This window comes from Notothenia rossii (genome assembly GCF_949606895.1).
Source record: "Notothenia rossii genome assembly, chromosome: 11".
NCBI classification, from domain to species: domain Eukaryota; kingdom Metazoa; phylum Chordata; class Actinopteri; order Perciformes; family Nototheniidae; genus Notothenia; species Notothenia rossii.
Window position 1 is genome coordinate 13,132,775 of NC_136910.1, and position 24,278 is coordinate 13,157,052.

At 43.2% G+C, this 24,278-nt stretch overlaps 1 protein-coding gene across 8 annotated transcripts in view; it reads right to left on the minus strand.

Moving 5' to 3' along the window:
• The window catches only part of LOC307024939 (zinc finger MIZ domain-containing protein 1-like), a 105,731-nt gene that overhangs the window by 6,705 nt on the left and 74,748 nt on the right, over positions 1-24,278 (minus strand). Inside the window, exons 5-21 of one of the 8 annotated variants that reach the window (XM_079659448.1) lie at positions 24,043-24,148; positions 13,748-13,783; positions 4,925-5,060; positions 4,411-4,528; positions 4,106-4,320; positions 3,791-3,992; positions 3,234-3,509; positions 2,959-3,141; positions 2,719-2,796; positions 2,436-2,604; positions 2,207-2,345; positions 1,253-1,463; positions 1,008-1,113; positions 750-910; positions 564-631; positions 381-449; positions 52-296 (exon numbers count right to left, since the gene is read on the minus strand). In XM_079659448.1, the coding sequence (XP_079515574.1) occupies positions 52-296; positions 381-449; positions 564-631; positions 750-910; positions 1,008-1,113; positions 1,253-1,463; positions 2,207-2,345; positions 2,436-2,604; positions 2,719-2,796; positions 2,959-3,141; positions 3,234-3,509; positions 3,791-3,992; positions 4,106-4,320; positions 4,411-4,528; positions 4,925-5,060; positions 13,748-13,783; positions 24,043-24,148 (2,518 nt within the window). Of the gene's footprint in view, positions 1-51; positions 297-380; positions 450-563; positions 632-749; positions 911-1,007; positions 1,114-1,252; positions 1,464-2,206; positions 2,346-2,435; positions 2,605-2,718; positions 2,797-2,958; positions 3,142-3,233; positions 3,510-3,790; positions 3,993-4,105; positions 4,321-4,410; positions 4,529-4,924; positions 5,061-6,022; positions 6,067-13,747; positions 13,784-16,373; positions 16,452-18,481; positions 18,570-24,042; positions 24,149-24,278 lie in introns of those variants that run through there. The other 7 variants (XM_079659449.1, XM_079659455.1, XM_079659452.1 and 4 more) reach the window with 7 other exon arrangements.

Consider the following 24,278-nt stretch of genomic DNA (forward strand, 5'->3'; position numbering starts at 1 on the left):
AAGACATATTTTTAGTCTTTATCTAATTAATACTTCATATTTATGTCATACCTTGGCTGCCATATTCACTGTTGTTGCCGCCTTGCGGGGAAGATAATAACGGGTACGGTGTCGGTCCCGGGCCGAGCTGAGCTATCATCTCCATCACATTGGGCATGATCATTTGGCTGGGGCTCATAGTCTTAAACCTTTTGGCCAGTGGTCCATCTGGATCCTCCTTGATGTGGATATCAGATTTAATCGCCACCGGCCGCCAACTACACGTCGGGTCGATGGTCACCTCTTCAAACTCCGAGCTGGTTAAATACAGATTAAAAGGTTAAGATTGAGACACGAAGATAGAAGTCATTATATGGATAGTACATTTGTTTTCAGCTTACTTTTGGATCGCGTTTAAGATTCCCCACATATACTGGTCAACTTCGAGTCCCTCTAATAACGCTGTTTTACTGAGGAGAGAAGAGAGACAGGGTTTAAAATGTTAAGAGAGACAACTATGAGGATTCTAGTTAAAGCTATACACATGGCAATTACTGTTATCTGTTAAAGCTTAATAAACTTACTTGCATACAGGACATCGCCATGTGCCCCGCTCACAGTTCAGTTGTAAATATGATTCCAAATCGAAACACTGCAAGAAGAGAAAAAGAGTTTCATTTTTTATCCATGACACTATTATAAAATGACTTTTCCCTTTAGCCATCAGCTTTCTGACTCCTAGTGTGTTTATTTATCCCTGTGGTGTTTACCTGAACATGTTTGCAGTCATGTCCTCTTGCTGGAAGCTGTATTCGCCGGAAGGTGATTGGACATTTGAGGGAAACTTTAATAGCTGTTTGCTCCACGCCGTCTTCTCCGTTGAGCGTCGGGTTCCCCGATGACGCTGCTACGCTGCTGAAGTTCCTCTTAACTTTATAGCAGTTGGAGAGAAATATGGTGCGTAAGCAAAGACTCTGAGAATGATCAGGACATAGGGTGCAAAATGTGACTGTGTTCTTTGGTGATACCTTTGGTGATGCAGTGCTCTGCAGGCAGAAGCCTCTTCTTCAGTAAGCCCTGGAGGACAGAGCGGACTGATGGCCTGTGGACAAGCTGCAGCACAAACAAGTGCGACTGCAAGAGAAAACACAATTGTTACTATCCCACACCCAAAACACCCAAAATAATGAAACTGGATTGATCCTTTTTTTTTTACTTTTATTCTAAGCTGTAGCATTAAATATTATTATTTCAATCTGGAGAGTGTACTCACACAGCAGCAGGCAGTTACTGTGATCTGGATCGTGTTCCTTCCTGGTTGGCATACGTGTTTCAAGTGCAGGGGTTTATGGGAGGTCTTGTTGTCGCCCCGCTCGATGGTGAGTGGCGTGGCATTTACGCTGACTTGGACCGATGCCGGCCAGTTGGTGTTCATCTGACGGTCTTCGTGGTGGTAACACTTAAACTGCAGCTCCAGGTCCGATCTGCATAGAGAAGAAAATATAGATGTTCATTTGGAAGTGTAACAGAGTAATATACAGAGATATTTCGTCCCAATCAATTCTAAAACAAACAGACTGCCAGTGATGGGAGGCTACATCTTGGATGATGTTATCATTTGGCATCAGAATGAATCTTCACTACTAGATTTTTGAAGCTGTTGAAGCTCCAGACAGGAGAGTAACTTTATTTTGAGAGGGGAGTAGATAATGCCAATAATCTAAGTCAGAGAAAATTGAGACATGAATGACCTTCTCTAAGATCGCCGGGAATAGTGGTGGTTTATTCAGTATGGATGCACAATCTGTTCAATCTTCTTGCTAAAGGTTAAGAGGAATGAAATACTCATGGATAAAACTCGAGCTTATTATTGAAAGCAACCAGATGTTCAGAGATGCCAAAAAGAACAATGAAAGAAATAGAGATTCTTCAAAATGAGCTATCATGCAGACTGTTAGTCAACAGCCAGCAACTTAATCAGGGATTTAACATTTGTATTTCCACCTAATCCCAAGAGCCACTTTAACAACAATTTAAGTTGGATTGCACCTTCTCTCTCCTTGTTCTATTTGGAAAGGTAAGAGCCAGACTATTTCTTAACTATATAAATTGCCAACAGTTCCCAGAGACATAGGAAACATAAAATTGCCCCAGAACAAAAAGACAACTTTTTTTCTCACCGAATATCTATTAATATTGTGTGTTGATTCAGTGTGTGATATCTTACCTCCACATGAGCGTCTGGTGTACCGAGGGCCGTAAGTGGAAGACGTGGTTGCTGACAGCCAGGTTGTGCTCTAGCCTGAAGGGCTCAAGGACTACTCCGTCCCGCACTGGGAACGTCAGCCGCAGCTCCTCCTGGTTGGCTACATTAGTTGAAGAAGAGCCACAGTTAGATTATCATGAGGTTTTAAAGGAATAAATGACACTTCAATTAAATGTTTCCAGTTACTGACCTGGAGGGGGAGGGAGAGTGTTGATATTTGGTTTGATGTCCGGAGGGAAGGGTGGTTTCACGTCCTGGTTTGGCGACAGGTATGGAGGGATGTTACTTCCTGGGGTCATTGGAGGGGTGGGGTTGCCTGGCACTGGGGAGTGAGGGTAGTTACCCACCGGTCTGGGAGGCTATAGGGAAAACAATCGATTAGTTGATCCAATGTTTATGGGACTGTGAGAAGCACAACCAGGTGTATGATATAATAATGTGATAAAACTAAATGAGTAAAAACATGAACTTACCCCATTCATATTACCCTGGCTGTACTGATATCCACTCCCAGAGAAGTTATTTGTTTGGCCATTAAAAGGTGGCTCTTGCTGCAATTTGATAAAACAAATACAAAAATTTGTTTTTCCACCTCCAAAATAACCTCTAATATGTGATAACAGAATTTATTTTGTAGTTGGACAGTCTGGTGGATAGGATTTATATATTTTCCCAGAACATTTTCTATACATTACAATGAACCATGACTGCACCTTATAGTATTGGCCCATGACACCACTGGGGGGCGGGTATTGACCCTGCAGCTGCTGTCCTGGCATCCTCTGGCCGGGGTAAGTGGGGGATGACATCGGCCTCGAGGGGTTGGGTGTGGGGTATGGTCCCTGCTGGGTAGGGAACTGACCGTTTTGTCCATACTGCTGCCCACCATAGTTTGGCTGTGGATGCAGGGATGACAAACACATACATTCATCATACAGCAAACAAGCTAAAACGTGAAGGTGAACGTGTTGAATTCACATCGACTCACCTCCCCTGGGTACGGCCTTTTCATGCCCTGTATACCCATGCCCTGAGGCCGGGGCCCTGCATAGCCTTGCTGGGGCATCCTTTGACCGTGGGCATTGAAAGGCCCCATGCCTTGGCCCCTGGGCTGGTTCATTCCCATGGGGGGCCCGCTCATGTTGGATGGGTTCATGCCACCGCCCATGTTCCCAGGCATGGACGGAGGGCCGCGGGGTCCTTGCTGGTTCATGAACTGGCTGCTGTACGACTGGTTTGGTCCCATCTGGAAAGAGGAACTCATCTGGAAGATAAAATGGGTTCAATCATCCAACTGCAGGTTGACTGTCAAAGTGGAAAAATGTTGCTAGTTAAATGTCACAAATGACAGGCTCAGCATTTGTTATAGCTAAAAGAACTATCTAGCTAAAGTTATATTTCAGCCAATTACCGGTATTCACACTTAATGTAGATTCATCCTTATTCACAAATAACCCTAAATTCACTTCTCTTTGCTTCCTTTTCTAGTACTACTGCTACTATTAAAAGTAATTGAGGGACTATCAGTTGTTTGTCGTGTCCTACCGGTCCATATTGACTCATGTCCTTGTTCTGGGTTTCCTGCATGGCAGCTACTGTCGCTGTGGCTGTGGCGGTTGCCGTGGCGGCAGCGGCAGCAACTGCGGCGGCGGCGGCAGCAGCGGCAGGCTGGGTGAAGTCTGACTGAGGGCGGGAGTGTGGAGGCATGCCCATTCCTCCGGGTCCACCGTTAGGCCCTCCAGGGTAACTATGACAAGGAGGAACACAATATGAGCTCAGAGAGTTTTAACTATCAGAATAACTTTTCTGTAAGCTATTTCTATCAATGCAACAACCGGCGCAAAGCCTCTGTCCACTTACTTGCCACCAAAGCCCCCTCCTCCAGGGTAGTTGGGTCGTCCGTACATGCCCTGCTGCATGTAGCCCTGGTTGGAGTTGCCTTTGTTGGGGAACTGCTGTTGAGGACCGGAGAACTGAGGGGAGTTCATCCCGGGATTGTTCCCAGACATACCCGATCCCATCGGGTTGCCCCCAGGGTTCATGTTGTTGTTGTTCACCATGGGGTTCCCCAACACCTGTTGGACATACAGAGAGATATACTTGTGTAAATGTTGTGTGCTTTAACAAGAAACCTCATCCTTTGTTGGACATTTAAGGGATCTCACCTGGCTTTGCGACGTGTTGGTCACGCCCCAGACGGTGGTAACCACCGATAACGAACCTGGAGGCTGATTGGTGTTCTGTTGCCAGGGAACTGAGTCGTAGGGGAAAGACCCATCTCTGCTGAGGATGGATAAACAAACATCATGTAAGCTGAACAAAATGTGCCTTGCGTCACTGCACAAATATTAGCCGTGTACAAAAGTACAGGCACAGGGAACAAAAAGGATTGTTAGGATTATAAAATAAAACCATGTTCTTCCTCTTGCAGTGCAAATACATTGTGTTGTAATTATTAACTAAATGTTTTCGAGGTTGTGATGTATTTATTCCCAATTGACTGTGCGACAAGCAGATAGTCTGGCAGTTTGTCTCTCCACTGATCCATGAGGAACACCGGCTTCATGTGGAGAGGAAGGGCTTTCCCCAAGGGCCTGGTCTGTCTGTTCACACAGCTAACACATACATATAAACACACCTCACACTCAAGCCAAAAAGCGCAGCAGTGTGAACACTGACCCGTGTGAGAGGCCGGGCTTCATGGAGCTCATGGGGGGCTGCATGGGCACTTTTCCCGGAGGCTCGTTCTGCCTGCTCTTCTGGTGACGGAGGAGGAGGAGGCGTCCAAGTTCCTCACACCACGAGGACAGAAGAGCTGGAAGGAGAGCAGAGGAAGAGTGCATTAGTGAAATCCTGTGAGAAATAACTGCAGAGGTAACAGCCCTCTACTGCAAGCGCTGCAAAAACCTGCAAGAAGTGATTATGTGAGGAAACGAGGGCAGACAAAACAACAACTTAAGAACAGAAGCTTCTGAAAACAAGCCTGACTGACAAAATGGTGTGTATCTTTGAGCAGAAATACACTGACAAATTGGGGAGGGCTGTCTGCGCAAAATAACAGAACAAAAAAACAGAAACATGTTCAGTGCACACTAAAATAATATATACCAAAAACATTTCAAACAAAGACAAAAATGTAGGCCCTTTTTTTAAATAATCTACTGATTAAACAATGTTATTTTAATTTGTTAGTTTATTTAGATGAACTCATTATTTGATTATTTTTGACAGGTTTATGTTTTAGAAGTTAAATGTATTAGTTATCAATGTTGATGCTAACAGCAAGGTACACATTAGCTGCCCGTTTACAGTCCGCCACATTTTAGTTTGTGTAGTGCACCACCCAACTAGTGGTGATTTAGTTCACTGTAATTGACTAGAAATCGACATGAAACATTTTTCTTTAATAAGTAAAATAAGTAAAGTGAGAGATGCAATGTTGCCAGTTGAGGAGCAGCTCACCGTGTAACATTTCAACATGCAAATAAGCTCTACAGCAGTTGATACAAATAATGATAGATAATGTCATGTTTGGGCTTCTTTATGCTGCAATACTAAAGATTAGCTTTAAATCCAGCATGTCACTGCATCTCCTGGCCACTAGGGTTCACTCTGGGCCCGCAAATGGACTCCAGCCATTCCCTCCTCTCCCTCTCCTCCTTTCCTCCTTCCTACCTACCACTCGGTTAGGTAGCCACCACAGAGTGTGTTTGATCGAATCATATGCTTTTCATCTGCAGTGCATGTTTTGTACTGTGCCAACTACAAAAGACTCACTTTCGCTTTTTCTCTCCCTCTCCTTGCCTCCTTCTAGCTTCTCTCTGTGGCGTCAGAGGAAAAAGGGAATGTGGATTCAATCAAAGAGCAGGGCAACCACCTCCTCTTATGATTCACAGCACTTCTACAGAGACTAAGGAGCGACGAGCGAGGGGAGGGAGGTGTGGGGGGGGGGGATACAGAGAACGTGGTGATTTTAGCTGTGGTTCGCGCAAAAGCCACGTCAATATGACAGCAGACAGTCCTCGCAGGCAGATCCACCCTGCTACCACATGCAACGGGCATGACGGGCCGCCGCAGCACATATTACAAAGAGGGGGGAGAGAGACAGTGACAGAGAGGAAGAGGGATACAAAAAAAGCTTGAGTGAGTCAGTGAGAGAGGAAGCATCAGGCTAATGGGGCTGATGGGAGGAAGGAACAAACAAAAGCTTCCGACTCCCATCACAAACATGGCAACCCAGAGATTTGACCACACATGAGTGCTTGCAAACAGAGCCTACCGACACCCACCTAAGGAGAGACACCACACTGGCTTACAGCATAGAGGTAAGAATAAATAGGACATGAGACGTCCTCTGAGTGGCGCCGAATTTCCGAAGGACAAAATTGAATTTCCACACACACACACACACACACACACACACACACACACACACACACACACACACACACACACACACACACACACACACACACACACACACACACACACACACACACACACACACACACACACACACACACACACACACACACACACACACACACACACACACACACACACACACACACTCTCTCTCCTCTCAGAGCATCGCACCCCAAAAGGCACGTCCTCTCCTTTCATTTGAACACTGAGCACACCAGCCTCGCTCTGTGTAAAGATGAGGGCTGGAATACAAAAGACATGTACAGATGGTGCCAGCAGTCTCTCTGCCTCTCCCTCTCCTCTCCCTCCCCTACCTCCCACTCCTTTAAAAGCAGCACGGGGCTCAGGCACAGAGGCAGCTGGGTTTTTCCTCCTTCCCACCCATGCTCCCTCTCTTTTTCTCTCCCCCCCCCCTCCCCCCTCCTCCTCCTCCTCCCTGCCTCCTGTTCTTGGCAAGGCAGGTGCCAGGAGACAGGCTGTGTTGCTCCTCCTGAGGATTGATCTGACTTTACATCGGCTGCGCTTTGGTCGACAGGAAAGGCCTCTCAGGTGCTGTTCTCCTGAAAAACATCACACTGGCAGGTAGATGCACAGATTTGTAGGTTAGCTTTAATTAAATGGAGCCGCGGCCAAGTGCGGCTAATAGGTTTACGAGTTTCACATCTATGTTAGAACGTCCTCCAGTGTTTCAACAGCACCCTCCCTCTCCCCGGACCCCTTTCTGATGGATTGAGTTTTCAATTCAAGGGCCTGGCGATCAGCCAGCATGTTACAGCTCAATTAGGTCCCATTATTCTCCTCCAACAAGGGGTAACTTGCACTTCTTCTATGTTGACAAACATGTCTCCACAATTTATCCCCTAACTGTGGCAATGAGAGGCCGTCGTTTCACACCGAGGCCGATATCAACAGCCACAGACAAGCAGCAAAATTACAAAACATACCCAAGAGAAGTAGAGGAAAAACAGCAGAGAGAAAGAAAAACACCAGTGCTGCCACTTAAAAAGGAATTACTTTACCCCACCATTAGATAAAGGGCTTATCACCACACTAAATTATCACCTCTGCTGAGCACCAACCCGTTTAAAGGAGAGGCACTCTATCATTGACTCAGAGGATAAACTTCAGGTTTCATATGACAGGAGGAGGAACACCTTACTCCTCACGGTCTCTCCCTCCTTCACCTAAGCATCTCTCAGGACAGAGCGGATGACGAACACAAAAGGATTACTGTTTTTCTTCCTTCCTCGCTCAGACGACCCTTTAATAGACTCATCTGTGCCACAAGAGCAAAAAATGGATACAATAGTTTCAGGTGTAGCGCTTCCAAATCACCACGACTGTTGAATCAAAGTGCCATTTGGTGCTACAGAGCATCTTTTAGCTCTGTTTACATTGCTCTCCCTGGTGACTATGGGTCTCTGTCTTCCATAAGGAGAGAAGCCTATCCTGTTTGCCTTGTGTATAGTCCCAGGAGCCCGGCTGAGTCTGAGCCGTATTGATATTCTGGTGCTCAGCTGTGCGGCCTGATGGTCAGCCACATTGAAGGGCGGTAAATGCATCTGCTGGGAAGAGATGGGTGGTTCAGTGGCAGGGCCCGCAGCTTCCAGCTCGCTTCACTCTCCGTCATAAAGCCCCGGGGAGACATGACAAACGACATGGACTGCATCCCTGACAGTTGTTCAATGCTCTTTCCAATGATAATTCTCCCCCACCCCAACTTTCCCCACAAATTCAGACAGCAGGAACAGAGATAAACTGTGCTGATTAAATGCCTCCATTTTGCCTCTTTCTGCTCTAGCAAAAGAAAAGGGCCTCTGGATTAAAGGGTCACTTCACCCAAATGACATGGTGCCTTTGGCGATTAGTTGTTGTGTTTTGCTAGCGTTTTGAGATATCTGTGTCTATGAGAAATATTTCACTTGTGCTGCTGAAGGAAAGAAAAGCTCTTTCCGGAAATAAAATAATTTGTACTTTACGTTTGATGAGCAATCTTTAATAGAGATACATGCAAAGGCTCATTATCTAGACTGTTCATGCTAGACCATCTCAAAGAATGTAACTATACATTGGGGCTATGGTAGCTATATGCCACATAGGAAATGGAAGAACTGTGACTGGTCAGTTTGAGCTGTCTTTTCAAGCTTTGTGTGAATACATGTTTAAAAGTCGTAAAACAAGTATTTTCAGTCAAGAGAGTTTATCCCAATGTCGTATCACAAATAACCTGCGACTATAGGCTAATTAACAATAAATCTGTTTATTGTAGCAGTGTATCACCACAATAAACCCAAAGGTATTCTCCAGGTATCTACGGTAAAATTCCCATTACCCCTCTACCTAAAATATAAATACATTTTTATATGTGCTATGAAAACATGTACAATTCCATTCACATTTATATTGTTAATGTGGATGCTTGAATAAAATAAATGTAATTTTGTGCTGCAACAGCTACCTGTGGGAGAGGATAACCCTAGAAACACAACATGATATTTCGCCATTAAAAGGTTACTCCTTCACTTGCTGCCTTCTCCAGAACATTTTCCAATACTTTTCCCCCTCCCTCTTTCCCTCCCTTTACTGGCAGGGGGACCGTAGTGGAGGCAGCAGGTAAGGCAGATGCCAAGAGCTCTTATGATCCTCACCCCTCCCTCCCCTCCCTCCCTCTCTGGTCTGTATCTAATAGACACCTGCTCCCTTGTCCACCCTGCACTCCCACCTGGCATCGTCCCACATGGCTCGGACACTCACATCCACACAGACATACAGCATACATCCAGTCATCACATCACTCTCACATTATCAGCAGCACTTCCTTACTTATTCCCAAACTAACTATAACATCGCAATCCAATTTTTGCAATAAACCTGTCGGAGAGAATAACAGCCCCCAAACGGCTTGTTTAAAGACATTTAGCCAGAAGGGCTGGGAGAAGAACAAAGACCATGAGCAAACTAACAAGAACGGCTCTAGTGGGCTGCACTCTTTAGTTTCTGAGGGAGCTCTATTCACATTCTGTTCCTCCCTCCCTCCTCTCTCTCTCTCTCTCTCTCTCCCCAGAACGGTTTGAATGGACACAAGCCTCCTGCAGGCCAAAGTCAATTAAAATAAGAGAGAGTCTAGGGAGCCCTAGTATCCCTGGTTACTGAAAAGCACCTAAGAGGCCATGCAAAACAGCCATGTTTAGTTTAAGCCAAATAATTTCTCGCTTGTGTAGGCTTCCTGGAATCTGGGATTTACCTAAAAATGTATGGAAAACCTCATGGAAACGGGTTGCTGTGACTTACAGCCGTTGCCAATTTGTCCTGTGTAAAATACCGGCTGAATCGTAAATCATCTCCCTCTCGCCATCCGCCACAGTCGCCACAGAGCCATGGATGCCCGCCTGGCAGCAATCGAAACTCTCTTTTGTCTTCTCACAGATGCCACCAATTATTCATCATTGCCAATTTGATAATGAAATGGAAGCGACTCGTTCATCATGCAGTCTTTTGAGGGGCTGGTAGAACAGGTTATACCCTGTCATCCCCTGACAGACCAGAACTGTTACTTGTTCTTCTATTGTGCGATAAATACACCGCCTTGAACACATGGTACACATTTTGCCTCTCTGGTCACCCTCTCAACTCTGCTACGCTGCAGCACGGAAGCGAGTGTGAACTGGCTGTCGTAAAAACGAGTCTGTAAACTGACTTCATTAGCTCAGTTACTAAGATCTTGAAGTTGTTTGAGGCATTTCGTGACATAATTCAGGGTGAGTGATGTTTTCAGAAAGCCGATGAAGTGGGAAGGATGTGTGAAGCGGGAACATGTAAATGTCATGGCTGCCATGTGGTTTCAAAATGTGGCATATTCCCTGAGGTCCTTTAAATACGCAGTCAAGGAGCTATCTCATTAAGTGAAAATGAGCTGAAAAACAAATAAAAAAAGATTACAATGGCAGTGAGTGTGTAGCAGTGGGAAAGTATGAGAAGCAGCTACATGTTGTGGATTGAAAGCATTAGTGCTAACAGTTATAAAACAGTCTGTCTATATAGGCCAGACACCCGCCTCCTGTCTGCACCTCATCTTTGTCTGATGCTTTTTTTCTCCTTGTATTATTTCCTCTGCCGCTCTCTCTCTGGGAAGTCAGGGATGTTGGAGTCTTGTCAATGAGTACTTAGGCCCGCTGCCTCATGGGGAGCCAGACATGCTGGCTAGGTTTTATGGCCCATTTCAGAGCTGCCCCGGCTTAAATACAGCCTCCTGCTGGCCACATGTCCGCAATGTCGTGCCATGTCCATCCGGCAAGGAGAACTGGGGGACGGGGGGACGGGGACGGCACACTTGGACTTATGCCAAAAAGGTTTTAGTGAGGCCACAAGCATATGTGACCATGTAGAGGCAACGTGAAGAAAAATGTAATTCTGCAGATTCTGGGTTGCTGATTTATGACCTAATGTGTTACTTGGTGCAACATTAAATACGTCTTAAGACTGCATTCCTGAGATGATAGAAAAGATGTCTCTTAGTTTCTCTTAACTTCTCACTTCTGTTTTTGTAAGGACTTTTGTATTTATATATCCAGCTTACCACTTTTTGATGCTCATTTCTATCTATATACATATAAAAATGCAGGATTCCTTTTTTTTAACCTTCAAAAATGGTCAAACACATTTGAATTAAACCCGTGTTCCACATGTTAAAGATCAAAATCGGTATACTGTATATCTTTAGAATGAACTGAATACCAACATGATGCAATACACGCCACCATACACAGAATGTATGCAGATCTCATTACTCTGACTGACATATTTTGGTCATGGCTATTCCGGAACCAAACTTCGCCAAAGCAGGCCAATGTTTTAAAAGATAATCTCTCTTGGCACATGCAACAAATCTCTTCAACGAAAACAGGGCATGCTATTCATGGTCCCTCTGAAGCACGGAGGTGGAAATCCATAGAGTTTTACCCCCTGGTTAGAATTAAGTCCTTGTGCATTTAAGCCAAACATCTCCCTCGACCAACATTCAATCCGTTATTGTATGTCGCGCCATGCCACCCTAAGCTGATTGGGAGCACAACTCCATCCAAACCTACATCTTGATGTCTTAATTCAGGACCCAAGGCCTGCCAAGTTGCCAACAATGTGTTAAAGTGTCTGAGGTCAAGTTTCCTCAAAGAACAACAGCAGTGATTATGTATGTTTTAGCACTTTAACTTATGCAGTATACTTAAACGCTAACTTTTAGTAAAGCATGCCATTGTGTTGACATTTTCTTTCCTACCATTTCCCTAATTTATTTAACTTAAGTTGTGAAAAACATAACAATCAAATAAATATCTGGAATGGAAATGCACTTTTAATTGAAAAATGGGGACTTCATTACCACGCAGTGATCAACTTACTTACAGCAGATGTGATGTTTTGTTCTTTTGTCTATTTTCAAAATGTTACTAATGTTGTTGTTCTTGTTTTATATAGCTTTTCAAGAAGTTTTTACAAGGTCTATAAAACTACACTTCATGTGGTTCATATGATTCACTGTTAATTACTCAACTGAAGTTTCAAGATTTTACAAACTGGTACTCCTAAAGTACAGAAATGGGTGGAAATAAATGAAAATAATATCTTAAAATATAATGCATGCATATATTTATTAAGGAGCTCAAGCATGTAAAATTAGTGCCTAGTGCCAGGGAAAGGCCTCTTTATTGACTAGTAAAAGTGACAACCCTGTCACTTGACCACACTGAGGGTCCAGACACCAGCACAGAGTGTGTTTTTAGCCGTGCACCAGATTATCAAACGAGCAGACCGGCAAAGAAGCTGCTTACAGGAGCCAGACTGTTTCCCAGAGCAACAGGCTGCTATTAACCAAGGCCCAGCCTTAAGCCCTCGTCTACAATGATACTAATTAGGCACGGAGCAGATGTGCCCGGACTAGTGCCCACCTCAGGGTGCTGGGCAGGGCCGGCAGTGTCACGCCGGCATACGCTTGTGGCTGATTCACCTGCGACCTTTTCTCAGTGGGCCTGGGGTCAAAGCCTCCCCTCAGAAGTACAGTAGGAGCAGACACTGGAGGAGCCTGGGTCGGGGCCCGGCACCCCTCAAGCCTCATTAGAGGCGTCCATATGTGCAACAGCGCAGCATTTGGATAAAAAGCCTTAGTGTGATAAACACTCAGGCCAAACAAAAACAATACAACTATATCCATTTTAGGCAAACTGAGATTGATCTTATGCTAATTGTTTCTTACACATATGTTTTAATGACAAAATTAAGAGAATAACATTTTTTTTCTTCTGTTTTGGCGTATTCATCTCATTACTTTGAACTGAATTCCTGCATTTCTAATAATGTTTAATTCATCTTAGAATCTATTTTATAGCAGCAGATAATGCATTTCATACCGTAGATGTTTTTTTTTGTAATGCTTTTTTAAAATGATATTTTATTGTATACGTTATTATTCTCAGTTAATCTTCTGTTATTTTGTATACAAATAATATTCAAATATATATTAATTACACATATCGTGTATCATTTAATTGTGCCCTTCTATATGTGCCCAGGACTGAAACTTTATTTCTTCTATATGATCTCTTATTTGTTATATTATCATTTGTGCTAGTTTTCCTAGTTTCCTTAAAGCTATCATTAACGTTTCATCACTTTATTCTAACTCTGGTATAAGATATGTTCACGACTGCTATTAATACTATGTCTCAGAAGTGTGTAGGTGGGGGGGATAAATTAACATAAAAATCACCAAGAAGAAAAAAGCATAAAAGTATATTGTAAAAGGCTTCGATGAACAGCTGCGAACAAAACGAAAGTGTGAACTGTGACGCAGGCAAGATGATAAAACTACATGTGTGACATGCTTCATACTGGAAAACTCCGACAGACAACACAACAGCAGCCATGGAGCTTTTTCTAAATGACCAACCAAAAAAAAGCACATCTGATGTCATTCCATGTACAGTATGTCGACACGCGCTGTGTGAGGACATACTGTAAGGACTGTGATGAGAATGGTAGTTTGGATTCAGCCAATGAGTTTCCTGTGCGACACACAGCAAGTACCTGAGTCAGACTGACACCTCCTGCAGCAGCTGGTTTCTGTAGGGTTCAAATTTTACATTTTACTGTACTTTACAAACATGTCTACGATATTCACTTAATGACAAACATTTGATAATTAGACGCTCCCTTATCCAGACACAACCTATGAGAGAGATATATCAGGTCATAACTTCACACACTGTCTAAAGACCTATAGGAAAAGGAGAGAATGATTGAAAATACTATACTTCAAATGAGAATATGACGGAATTGCAAAAACACTTTGAATAGATAATACTTTGTTGTGGTACAATATTACGATAATATTAAGTGACATGACATTCCTGCTACAAACACAACAAAAATGATGTTATATTTTGGGCTTGGTTAGTTTATTTGTCTTTCAGCAGGATTATGGAAATACTACCAATCTGATTTGAATGAGACTTAGTAGAAGGGTGTAGTATTATCAGTAAGAACCCATCACAGGCAGATTCAAAATGATGATGTATCACTTTAACTAATGTTGAATCATAGGGCACTTGTGCTGCATCCACTTGGTGTCAAAATAATTTGAGAAAATGAGTTCCAAACTGGTTAAACTCAAAGGAATGTCCCCTCAAGTTGAAACAACAACTCGTTAAACGCGTCTTCTTTATTGTTCCAACAGACTTGAAGCCCATGAACACACCAAAGTCTGAAGAACAACTTCCCAACATGAGAATTTGGAATATCCCAGGAGCATGTGAATGCACCCTTGGCCTTGATGGAGGTCTGTTTTCTCCATGTGCCATTCTAGATAGTTTATTGTTCTCCTTGGTGATACATATAATCACCATAGGATATTTGCTAAATAATGAGCTTACTCTTCTCAGTTACTATTGATTGAATCTATAGCTTTTTATCCAAGCGGTTAACATCCATCAACATTTTATGATAGACAATGATGTGTGTAGATGTGGATTGTGCCCCATGTGTAAGAAGTATTACTGAAATCTCTGCTCTACAGCTATAAAGGTTGATAAAGGTCATAGATTACTTAATGCCTCTTTAATGGGAAGCTTTAGCATCGTCCAATAGCGTTATTTGTAATCTCTTATTACTGTCTCAGCATTATTTTCTGGTTCCTCTCCAGTTAAAGATCTCTCTTATCTGACCTCTGAAAGCATATTTTCACTGCTTTCTTAACCACACTTAAAGGATTGTGTGAAAGACTTTACTCCCTTTCTGCAGAAGCTAACTCACTGCTGTAGATAGAGATCAAGTTAAGTATTTCCACTGATACTTGATCCACACCGACTGATGATTACTTTGCACCTATGCGATTGATCATAAATTAAGATCAAATAACAGCTCACCCACTGAAGTCTGCCTCTGGATGCTGTTGTTTGTTCTTTAAAGGACTTACAGAGAGAATAACAAGTAGGCGGATGCGCTTGTGTTCCCCTTTGATGTGAGCAGGAAAATCCACCTACGCTTACACATTGGTATTTCAATGCAAGTTTAAAACTCTGGTTGTGATTTTCAGAGATCACATAACGCGTAGTCAGATTTTTGTGTCAAATATTGAATGACAAGTATATTCCAATTAAGTACACTGTAATTGTTCACTATCTAGAGTTTGTTGAGATGAAAAAATATCATTATTCATGATCTATTTTACGGGTTGGCAGGTTGTATTGCTTGCCTTGTCAACTTCGTATTCTAAGATTTATTTTCAAATGTGATCAAAAAACTATTTTGATTTTGATTGGAGCGGTGAACACAATATATTATGTAGTAGAAGTTTGAACAGACTGCATCCTGTGAAAATGTCTCATAGCTGGAAGTTCTGTAAAAAAAAGGACACGTAAAAAAAAAAAAAAAACTCGACATGATCTTCAAATACGCGAAAAGTTATCAACGGCTCAGATTAATATCATCAAACCAAAGAAAGAGGTCACTGCAATTCCTCAACTTAGTAGATAAAATAACATCTCCAATACAAAGAAGAGATTCATCAAAGCTGACAAAACAACAGTAATGAATAGTTTGAAATGTGCTGTACAGCTAGCCAGACATCTCTTTAAGAACACCGCCTGTTGACAAACCACTCCTGTCTTAGCATGTTGGCAGCCATCCTACTCACACATATTAAGGGTAAAACATAATTGAATAATTGCCTAAACCAGGACTTTACTGTGCAGTTAAACAAAACCCTTCTTAGTGGATAAGATAGAGGGAACAATAACAAAAACACCATGCCAGAAGAATTGTCAAGTGAAGCCAAAAAGAGAAGAAAAAAAACGAGACCCAGCTGACTTTCTCTCTTTATAGGAAGACTCCGCGCAAAATCTAGTAGGTTGCTCCCAGAGATGGGTTCGTTACTAACAAAAATGTAATATATAACATATAACTTTAAAAAAAAAAAGTAATGTATTACACTACTTCGTTACTATTTACATAAAGTAACTCGTTCCTTTACTCGTTACTTTACTCGCCGAGCACGTACGAACTGCGCATGCATGAGTGGCAATAACTCTTCTTACCAGCAGGCGTCGGTATAGTGTGTATTTGTCATTCAAAACAGGCAACAACCGGAAGACAGCGAAGAAGAACAGACTACGTGATATAAATAAACAACAAATAGCGTGTGCGTTAGCTTCACCTTAGCATGTGTTCTTTGCAGGTGTTTGTTGAGGTTTGACGTGGTGTTTACAGCAGTGGATAACAGCTTCTGGCCTGGACACAGTTTGCACCTTACTCAAAATAATGGGCAATACCTCCACCCCTCGAAAGTTATCGCTGACTCAGCCATGTTAATGCAGCACTGCACGTGGAGATGTGGACGCGCAAATCGCGCAGATTACGTACATATAAACCTGCGGCGGGAACCCCTCTTGTCTGTCAGTGTGATTATGACTGATTTTAGTAAGTAACGAAGTAACGCGTGTCGGGGCAATGTTAGTAACTGTAGTGTGATTACTGAATTATAAAAGTAGCGCGTTACACTACTCAGTTACCGACAAAAGTAATATTGTTACACCCAACTCTGGTTGCTCCTTTAGAGACAGCAATGTATGTTTGTTCAGTAAAGACTATAACAAAGCACTTCACTAATAAATCACACAAAATGATACTTCTGACAGATATGTGGAGCTACGAGGCAAAAGAGTGACACAGAAGTAGTTTACGCAGCTATGTGCAGACAAGTGTTAACCTTGTTTTGATACCACTTCATCATGTAAGTCCATTGTAACTGCTGTGAATAAAAGGGCAATATACAAACCTTTCAAAACCATCTTTCAAGCATACAGCCGGAGGTAGCTGATGCTCAAAGACAGATAGAAGTATTTATTTGATTGAAAGATACACATACGGGTGCATTAGCATTTCAATGCAGTCTAATGTCTGAAAGCTAAAACCTGTTGCTCCTTTTCAAAAACTCAGTGCACCACACACAATCCAAACACTGATCTGAAACCAGTGAATGACTACATAGGGAGAAAATCAGTGTGTTTCTCTGCATTGAGTCGGGCTGCTTGTGCTGTGTGGCACAGAGGGGAGTGGGTGTGATAAACTGCCAAGAGTCTCGTGGAAAAACGCCGCCTCAAGTAGGTCAGCGCGACTCAGAGAGATAATCAAGGCCATTTTGACCCCTCCTGTGTGAGCTGTAAGTGGGTCAAATGCAGCAGTCAGCTGTTGCAACTCTATCACGCGGGCGCTGCGAGGCACTCGTCATACTGTCAGACCCCATTCCGTTAGTTTAAGATGTGGCAGGGTGCCCTGCAGCACCCACCAAAGCAGGACTCAGCCCTCTATCTGCCTCCCCCAGGGGTGAAGTTACCCTTAGCAGCAGTAGCAGATCCACCTTTCCCTCTTGTCAGTGAAAACACCCCCTGCAAACACAACCCTCTTTAACTGTTGTCTCCTCCTTTTGACAGCTCGCAGCTCTGTCCTATTCACAGCGGCGAAAACTCCCCCTCCGCCCTCCCCTCCATGTCTAAAATGCCACCCGCATTTCAACCAGACTAACTCCAGCAATGTCCCTGCTTATTGCTCACTCTTCGCTGCACAGAGAAAAAGGGGAACTCGTGTGTCTCCAAACACTTCTGAGCACAGATCTGCAACAGCAGAACAAAGGCGATACAGGGCAGCCTTAATCTCTGCACTACTGAAGCCAGCAGCTATTTTAAAGCTCTTTCTCTGTGTCTCTCTATCCCTCCCACCTTCCTCTCTAACATTCTTCCTCTCCTCCTCCCCCCCTCCCTCCCTTCTCCCCCACGTTTCCCTCAGTGTCTCAGGGCAGCAGCTCCTCTCTGTTTTCCTCTCCTCTCTCCCTGCGTGTCCAGTGACTGACTGCACAATACACATCAATTATTCATGGCTGCTCTCTCTCCGTTTCGCAGGCAAAACCAATCACAGATGGAGTCATTGCTAATGGGCTCCTGCTGTACTTGCCACCGGTTTCTTTGCACTCAAGCAACAAATACCCCAGAGACAATGAGAGAGAAAATAGGGATAAGCTGTAAAAAAGAAAAGAAAAGGGAAACTTCATACAGCAACGAGGAGCAGAGGAGGACACCCAGTGTGGTCAGAGAAGAAGAAAGGTACTTATCGTCACAAATAATCTAGCAAAAATTAGGAGCCGGCTTCTGCAGCAGTGAAGGGTTAAAGACAGAGAGGGGGGTGGGGGTGAGGGGGGAGACACAGGGGGAGAGAAAGGGGGGGGGGGGGCAGATAGTGAGAGAGAGAACCAAATGCTTATCTCCTCACCTCGGATGTATGCAGCAGTTATTGATGTATCTTCTTTTTCTGTCTAGTGATCCATTGCTTGCTCTCCCAATACACACATCACACAGAAGCAGCCACAGCCACTTCGCCAGAAGGGAGAGAGGGAGGGGAGGGGGAGGGGAGGGCAGGGGAGGAGGGAGGAGAGGAGAGGAGAGGGAAAAAAATGCAGGCAGCTCACATTTCAAACCTGCAAAGGGGGGTGGTGCCTAATGTGCTAGACAGCCTGTATCTTGGCCCTCGTCCAGAGCAACGAGTAAAAGAAGCCTCAATCAATTCATTTAAAGCAACATTTGTTACGAGGGGAGATGCAGCGCAATCTCCGGAAAATTGGTGATAGAAACTGTTTAGGTGGGCACATTGAGCGGTGATTTGAGACACCAAACCTGGTCTTTGCATACAGTTGACTTAATCCATCAAACTAGTCATTGTAATTAAGGGGCATGGATGAAAGAGGAGGAGGGGGAGGAGGCTGGGTATTGTGGCTTCCTGATGCGCACAGGGTTGGAATCAGAGAGGGAGGGGCCAATTAGACAACATTTGTCTTTCAGCACACATGAGCCACAGTAAGCTTGTGGATAAATAATTACACACACATAAAACATGCAAACTGTGGGTAGACACAACACCCGAGGCAGTCTCAAGCATCTATTGTCACGTGCAAATAAAAATACTCGCGCACACACACACACACACACCAGTGAGAGTGCATTCAGATGTCAACCGATCTGCGGCTAATATACAAAAATGTGCATTTAATTAGAGACGCAACCTGCTATGTTAATTAATTCTGATATGCAAACATCTGATTTTGTTGCACTTTAAATTAGAAGATGTTTCCAATCACCTCCTGCTGCTGACATATTAACGGTGACGACAGAGGAGGACGTACGGGCTCTAAAGCTCTTATCTCCTGTCCGTATTTGCTATCCTGGTATTTACTATCAGCTAAGTGCACGGCAGGTGACTTACTGCCCTGAACTCCTACTGCAAGTCAACACATCCATCATAGCTGGAACACTTCACATACAGTGATCATATAGTGTAAAAGACACTGATGGTCCGAAGTGGACACAGTGGAGATTTACAGCTTCTGTGAAACTCATATCATAAATAATGAGCCTTTAACGTTGTAAACTCTGACACGGGTCCGTCTTCATAAACTGGGGCAGCCAAGCTTTTTCCAATCCATGTAACTGGTTTTTTTTTTACTAAAAGGAGACAACTTAAGTTTCCAAAGTTTCATTATTGCATGAGATTTAGGAGAAATGTGAAAAGTGATGCAGAATACAGCTTAAAATGTGTTATGTTTAATGTAAGGGTGCACCAAACTTAGCTATATCGCTCACAGTATATATATATTTCTTTAAAAAAGTTAAAGAGGAATTTAGGAAGAGCAATTTAAGCTCAACAGGTAGAAAATAAATAAAATCATATCATAATATTAATCTAAGATAGTTAAAGAGATAACATTAAGCATTACATCATAACTATCGTTTTTCTAATTCAGAAATTCTGCTTTTGTTTTGGACTTTTTCTCGGAGATAAAGCAGACCTACAATGATGACAATGTTCTTTGACAAAAATAATAGCAGACACCACTTAGGAAACCACAACAGCCTCCTCACCATCTAAAGTAAGGCTCCCATACTTGGAAAATAGTCTGAAATATGCATTTAAATCTAATTAACTAAAGGTTGTCTATTTCTCAACAGCTGCTGACAGTCAAACTCGACCACCAACATTGTGTTATTCTCTATTTAGGAACAGCCACAAACTATATGTTGGAGCACACAGGGTGGAGAGATGGACAAAAAGTTTTTAAAAAAAACATTTTGGTGTGGGAATCTCCGGGAAGAGAAATTACAGCCCTTCATTCCTGTGTGTGTATCTGACCTCTGTATTGTGCGTACAATCAGAGACTTCTCCACAGCTTAATGACAACACGTCTGACCACTAAGTCTTCAGCACCACTTTACTGGAAGGCCGGTGTATGATCAGCACTTCAAACTAAAGCGAATATACGATAGATTTGAATAAGAAAATACAACCATTTCAAGTTTAAAGTATAAACACATTTATCTTAAAGGTCTTTCTTTGTAACAAGTGAGATATTTTGCAACTTTCCTGTCTTCAGAATTACCATAGTTTAATTAATAGCCAGCAGACAATGTTACTTTTCCTTTAAGCCTTAATTTTAAATCATCTTTATGTCTACAATTCTGATTGATTTGACCAACTGGTTTGTACTTTCTATTAAAGTACTTTCTTGTAATTCTGTTTCTCCATACTGTAATTCTACTCCTACACCTGTGGCATGTCTGCATGTTTTAAGGCCCTCTGGAGACAAACTTGAGATTTTGCACATAGATAAAACTGACTTCACTTTGCCAGCTGTCATGTTTTTTTTTCCTAGATAGATTCTTCGATTTCTAATCTAAGAAGCAGTTGTTCACACTGCCTAATGTTGATCTAAGACGGCCTGCATACAAAACATCCCCTCCTAGTCCCACACTGTGAATACCCCCTCAATCCAACTAACAAGAAAAGATGAAGCAAAGCATAAAAACTGTGTTGCTGAGATGTGTTTTTTATCATCGTGCTGACACTGTTAACTACAACCCACAATGTCTTTTGATCAAATTTGAAAACAGCCTTGCATGTGTAAAACAAGCGTGGAGACAATCCATGCTGACAGAGCGAGAGCTAAAGCCCAACTAATTATCTGCTGAATAGCTGCTTTACCAGGCGTTTGTTACACCAGAGAATGAAGTGAAAAACATGGACTGGTCCCCCCCTCTCTTATAAGTTGGTGCCTCCTTTCACTCTTTAGAGCCGAGGAATTCCAAGAGCTTGCTGAGGCGCAAACGATTGGGAATGTGCCACTCTGACCCTCTTGGAGGAAAAACCGTGATTAGGCGTCTTGTCTGCGCTCTCTAACCAGACTGAACCATCCTGCGGGAGGGGTGTGACACAGTAGAGAGATGCCTTTAGAGGGCTTGTAATGCACTCTGTGATGGAGAGGGAGAGAGAGGAGGCCTTGATGAGATGATCCACACCGAACAAGTGATCTCCGTGCTTTGATGTCGCCAAGGCTCTACGTGCATGGTTTTGCCCTGCGGTAAAACAGTCCAAGTAATCACAGATTAATAGAGCAGGCTAATCTCATTCACAAAGAGGTCACTACGAGCAGACAGTCGCCCCTCCCCCAGCTCTTCCCGAGCATTGAGAGCCGCCTGCAAAAAGGCAAAGGACTACAACTGAGTAAATCTATTAAAGACTACAGATTCCATTAAAACACACTGTTTGATTAGCCAACATCTAAACTGCTCACTTCAATAAGCGGTTATAATGAAGTTTTCCTCAGGCGAGAGAACACCGCTGTTGTCATCAGGATTATCAGTCTATGTTTGCCTTTCTAAGCTTTTTCTTACAATTAAATTAATGATATCATGTCTCTAAAGTGTTGGTCAAAACTATTTGTCAAAGCTACAACCTGTTTCCGCTGTAAGTCGACTGTGAGCATTGATTTTCTACAGCTGAAATCAGCTCTGCCCTCCCTACAGCCCAATTTCCCCTGCAATGTTCTCCCATCTTCAAGAGAGGAATTTCGATGACATAAGAAATGTAATAGCTCCGCCACGTCAGAGCCAAGACAAGTTAGGCCTGGTTAAAATGGGACACCAAATCTGATTTACTTATTAGCGCTCAGCCATTGACCCTCTGTCCTCTGTGGCAGCCCCTCTTGTAATTACCAGAGAACTTGCCCCCTCCCCACCCATTATGGACATAGATTTTCAGAGCAGACTACAAGATGCACAATATGACTGGGCAGGCCTTTGGTTATGAGAATAAAGAGTTGGCTTCAAATGCACCTTTTTCACTTTTTTAAAGCTTTTTTCTTTGGATAAAAGTTCCACTTTGCGCTATTCAAGTACCTTTGTTAGTAGAGATAAAGAACCAACATAAGGTGGAACTGTTTCAAGCTGGCTATATCCAGAACAATAAAAAAAGACTGTTATGCAACAAATGGCAGACTAAGCGTATTGATGACAGCTGATCATTTGAATAAAAAAAAAACTTGGATCACATCCAATAAAAACTGTCAGATTTGGCTACATTAATTATTACTCAATGAATGGCAGGCTGGATTCACTTTTACAGCCTCTCAGATTTGTTTCTTGGTGAACGGCAGACACTAACTCTTCTGTCTCTGGTGTTGGATGGCTGACCTGCCGCCGCCATCCCCGTCATGTGACTCCCTCCCTTCCCCCGTCACTGGGCAACGGCCCCGCAGGATGCTGCGAAGTGGGTCCTGCCCCTGGGGCCCGGTGGGAGTGTTGTTTAAGAGCCGTCTCCCTGGGCTGCCAGAGAGGGCTTTCTCTCCGCCTTAACAACCTCCTCGACCGGGGCCTCCACTCTAAAGAGCTTCTGGAGAATGTCTCCTCAGAGTCTTTTCATTGACTCAGTTCTTACAGGCCTCTAAAAATATTCATGCATATACAGGTACATAATTGTCCATGAAATGCACTTTGGGATACTGCCTAGACTGGAGTACTTGCCGGTTTTCCAAATGACTACTGTAGCAGGAAATTATTCAGACAGAGAATCAATTGGCAATCTTATCTAAGCCCATAAAGTAGGGCCTGAGATTTGATTTAGCATTAAGTAGAATTAGAACATTTGGCATTGTAAGTTAATTGCAAGCAGAGAATGATTCCCATCTCGAGGCCGACATAGGAGTGGCATTGCAGGATTTTAAGCTTCATATTACCACTTGTGAAAGATGGACGCCGTAAATCAGAAAAGGCAAATGCAAGTGAAAATTCAAACAATATGTGGCTCTGACTTTCATGTCCTACTCCACTTAGGGCGGCTCAGCGCAGAGGCCGAACACACTGAGGCAACTGCACAACCTCGCTTTCCTCATAACCTAAGACAGGTGGAAACCACAAATCAAAAACTGTAAAGGAGAACAAAATATTCCGGTTATCTTCCAAGCTGCTGACAGCCGATACATCTTCATCCCCTTCGTACTTCAGCATGCTTTTTTCGCCAGCTTGATAACATTTAGCAGTATACATCTGTCCCAATAATCCATCACTGTACCGAGATGATGGTGCTGTGTGAAAACAGGAACTCATGGTCACTGATAAAGTTGTTCTGTCGCCTGTGACAAATTGAGTATTCTGCTGTATGCACTTTGTCTTAAAACTCAAGAGAAAAAACTAAATCGAGCTGTAGTTTATGATGGGAACAGGTATGGAGGTGAGATCGGACATGAAGAAGTCAAAGTTTATAGATATAAGAGGGCAATAAAACAATAAAAGGTATAATGTAGAGCGCTGGAAATAATCTATGATCATGAGACCATTTAGAAGGCTGTCTAACAGTACAGTGCTTTTCTGGAGTGTCAGGATCCTAAAGTAGTGGAGGTGGGTGGGTATTATGAAATTCTGCCAAGAATGCAGGCAGGAACTTTGGGCTCAAAAAGGCCAGCATGGCCAGATGGCCTGAGACGGCAGTTGAGAAAACTCTGTTCTTACCTGCTGATTTTGGAGTGAACTTGTCCCTGTTGGCCGCGCACACGGCCAGGAGCCGGTAGCCCAGGTCCAAGTCGTAGCCTTGCTGCGCTGCTACCCGGCTGACCACCTGAACACAAACACAGCATGCAGTCAGGACAAAGTCATATATTACATTCTATTATGAGGTGAGGTTTGTTTGTATCCTTCTATACTATTCCTAGAAAGAAGAATCATAATTCAACCTTCAGATAAAAATC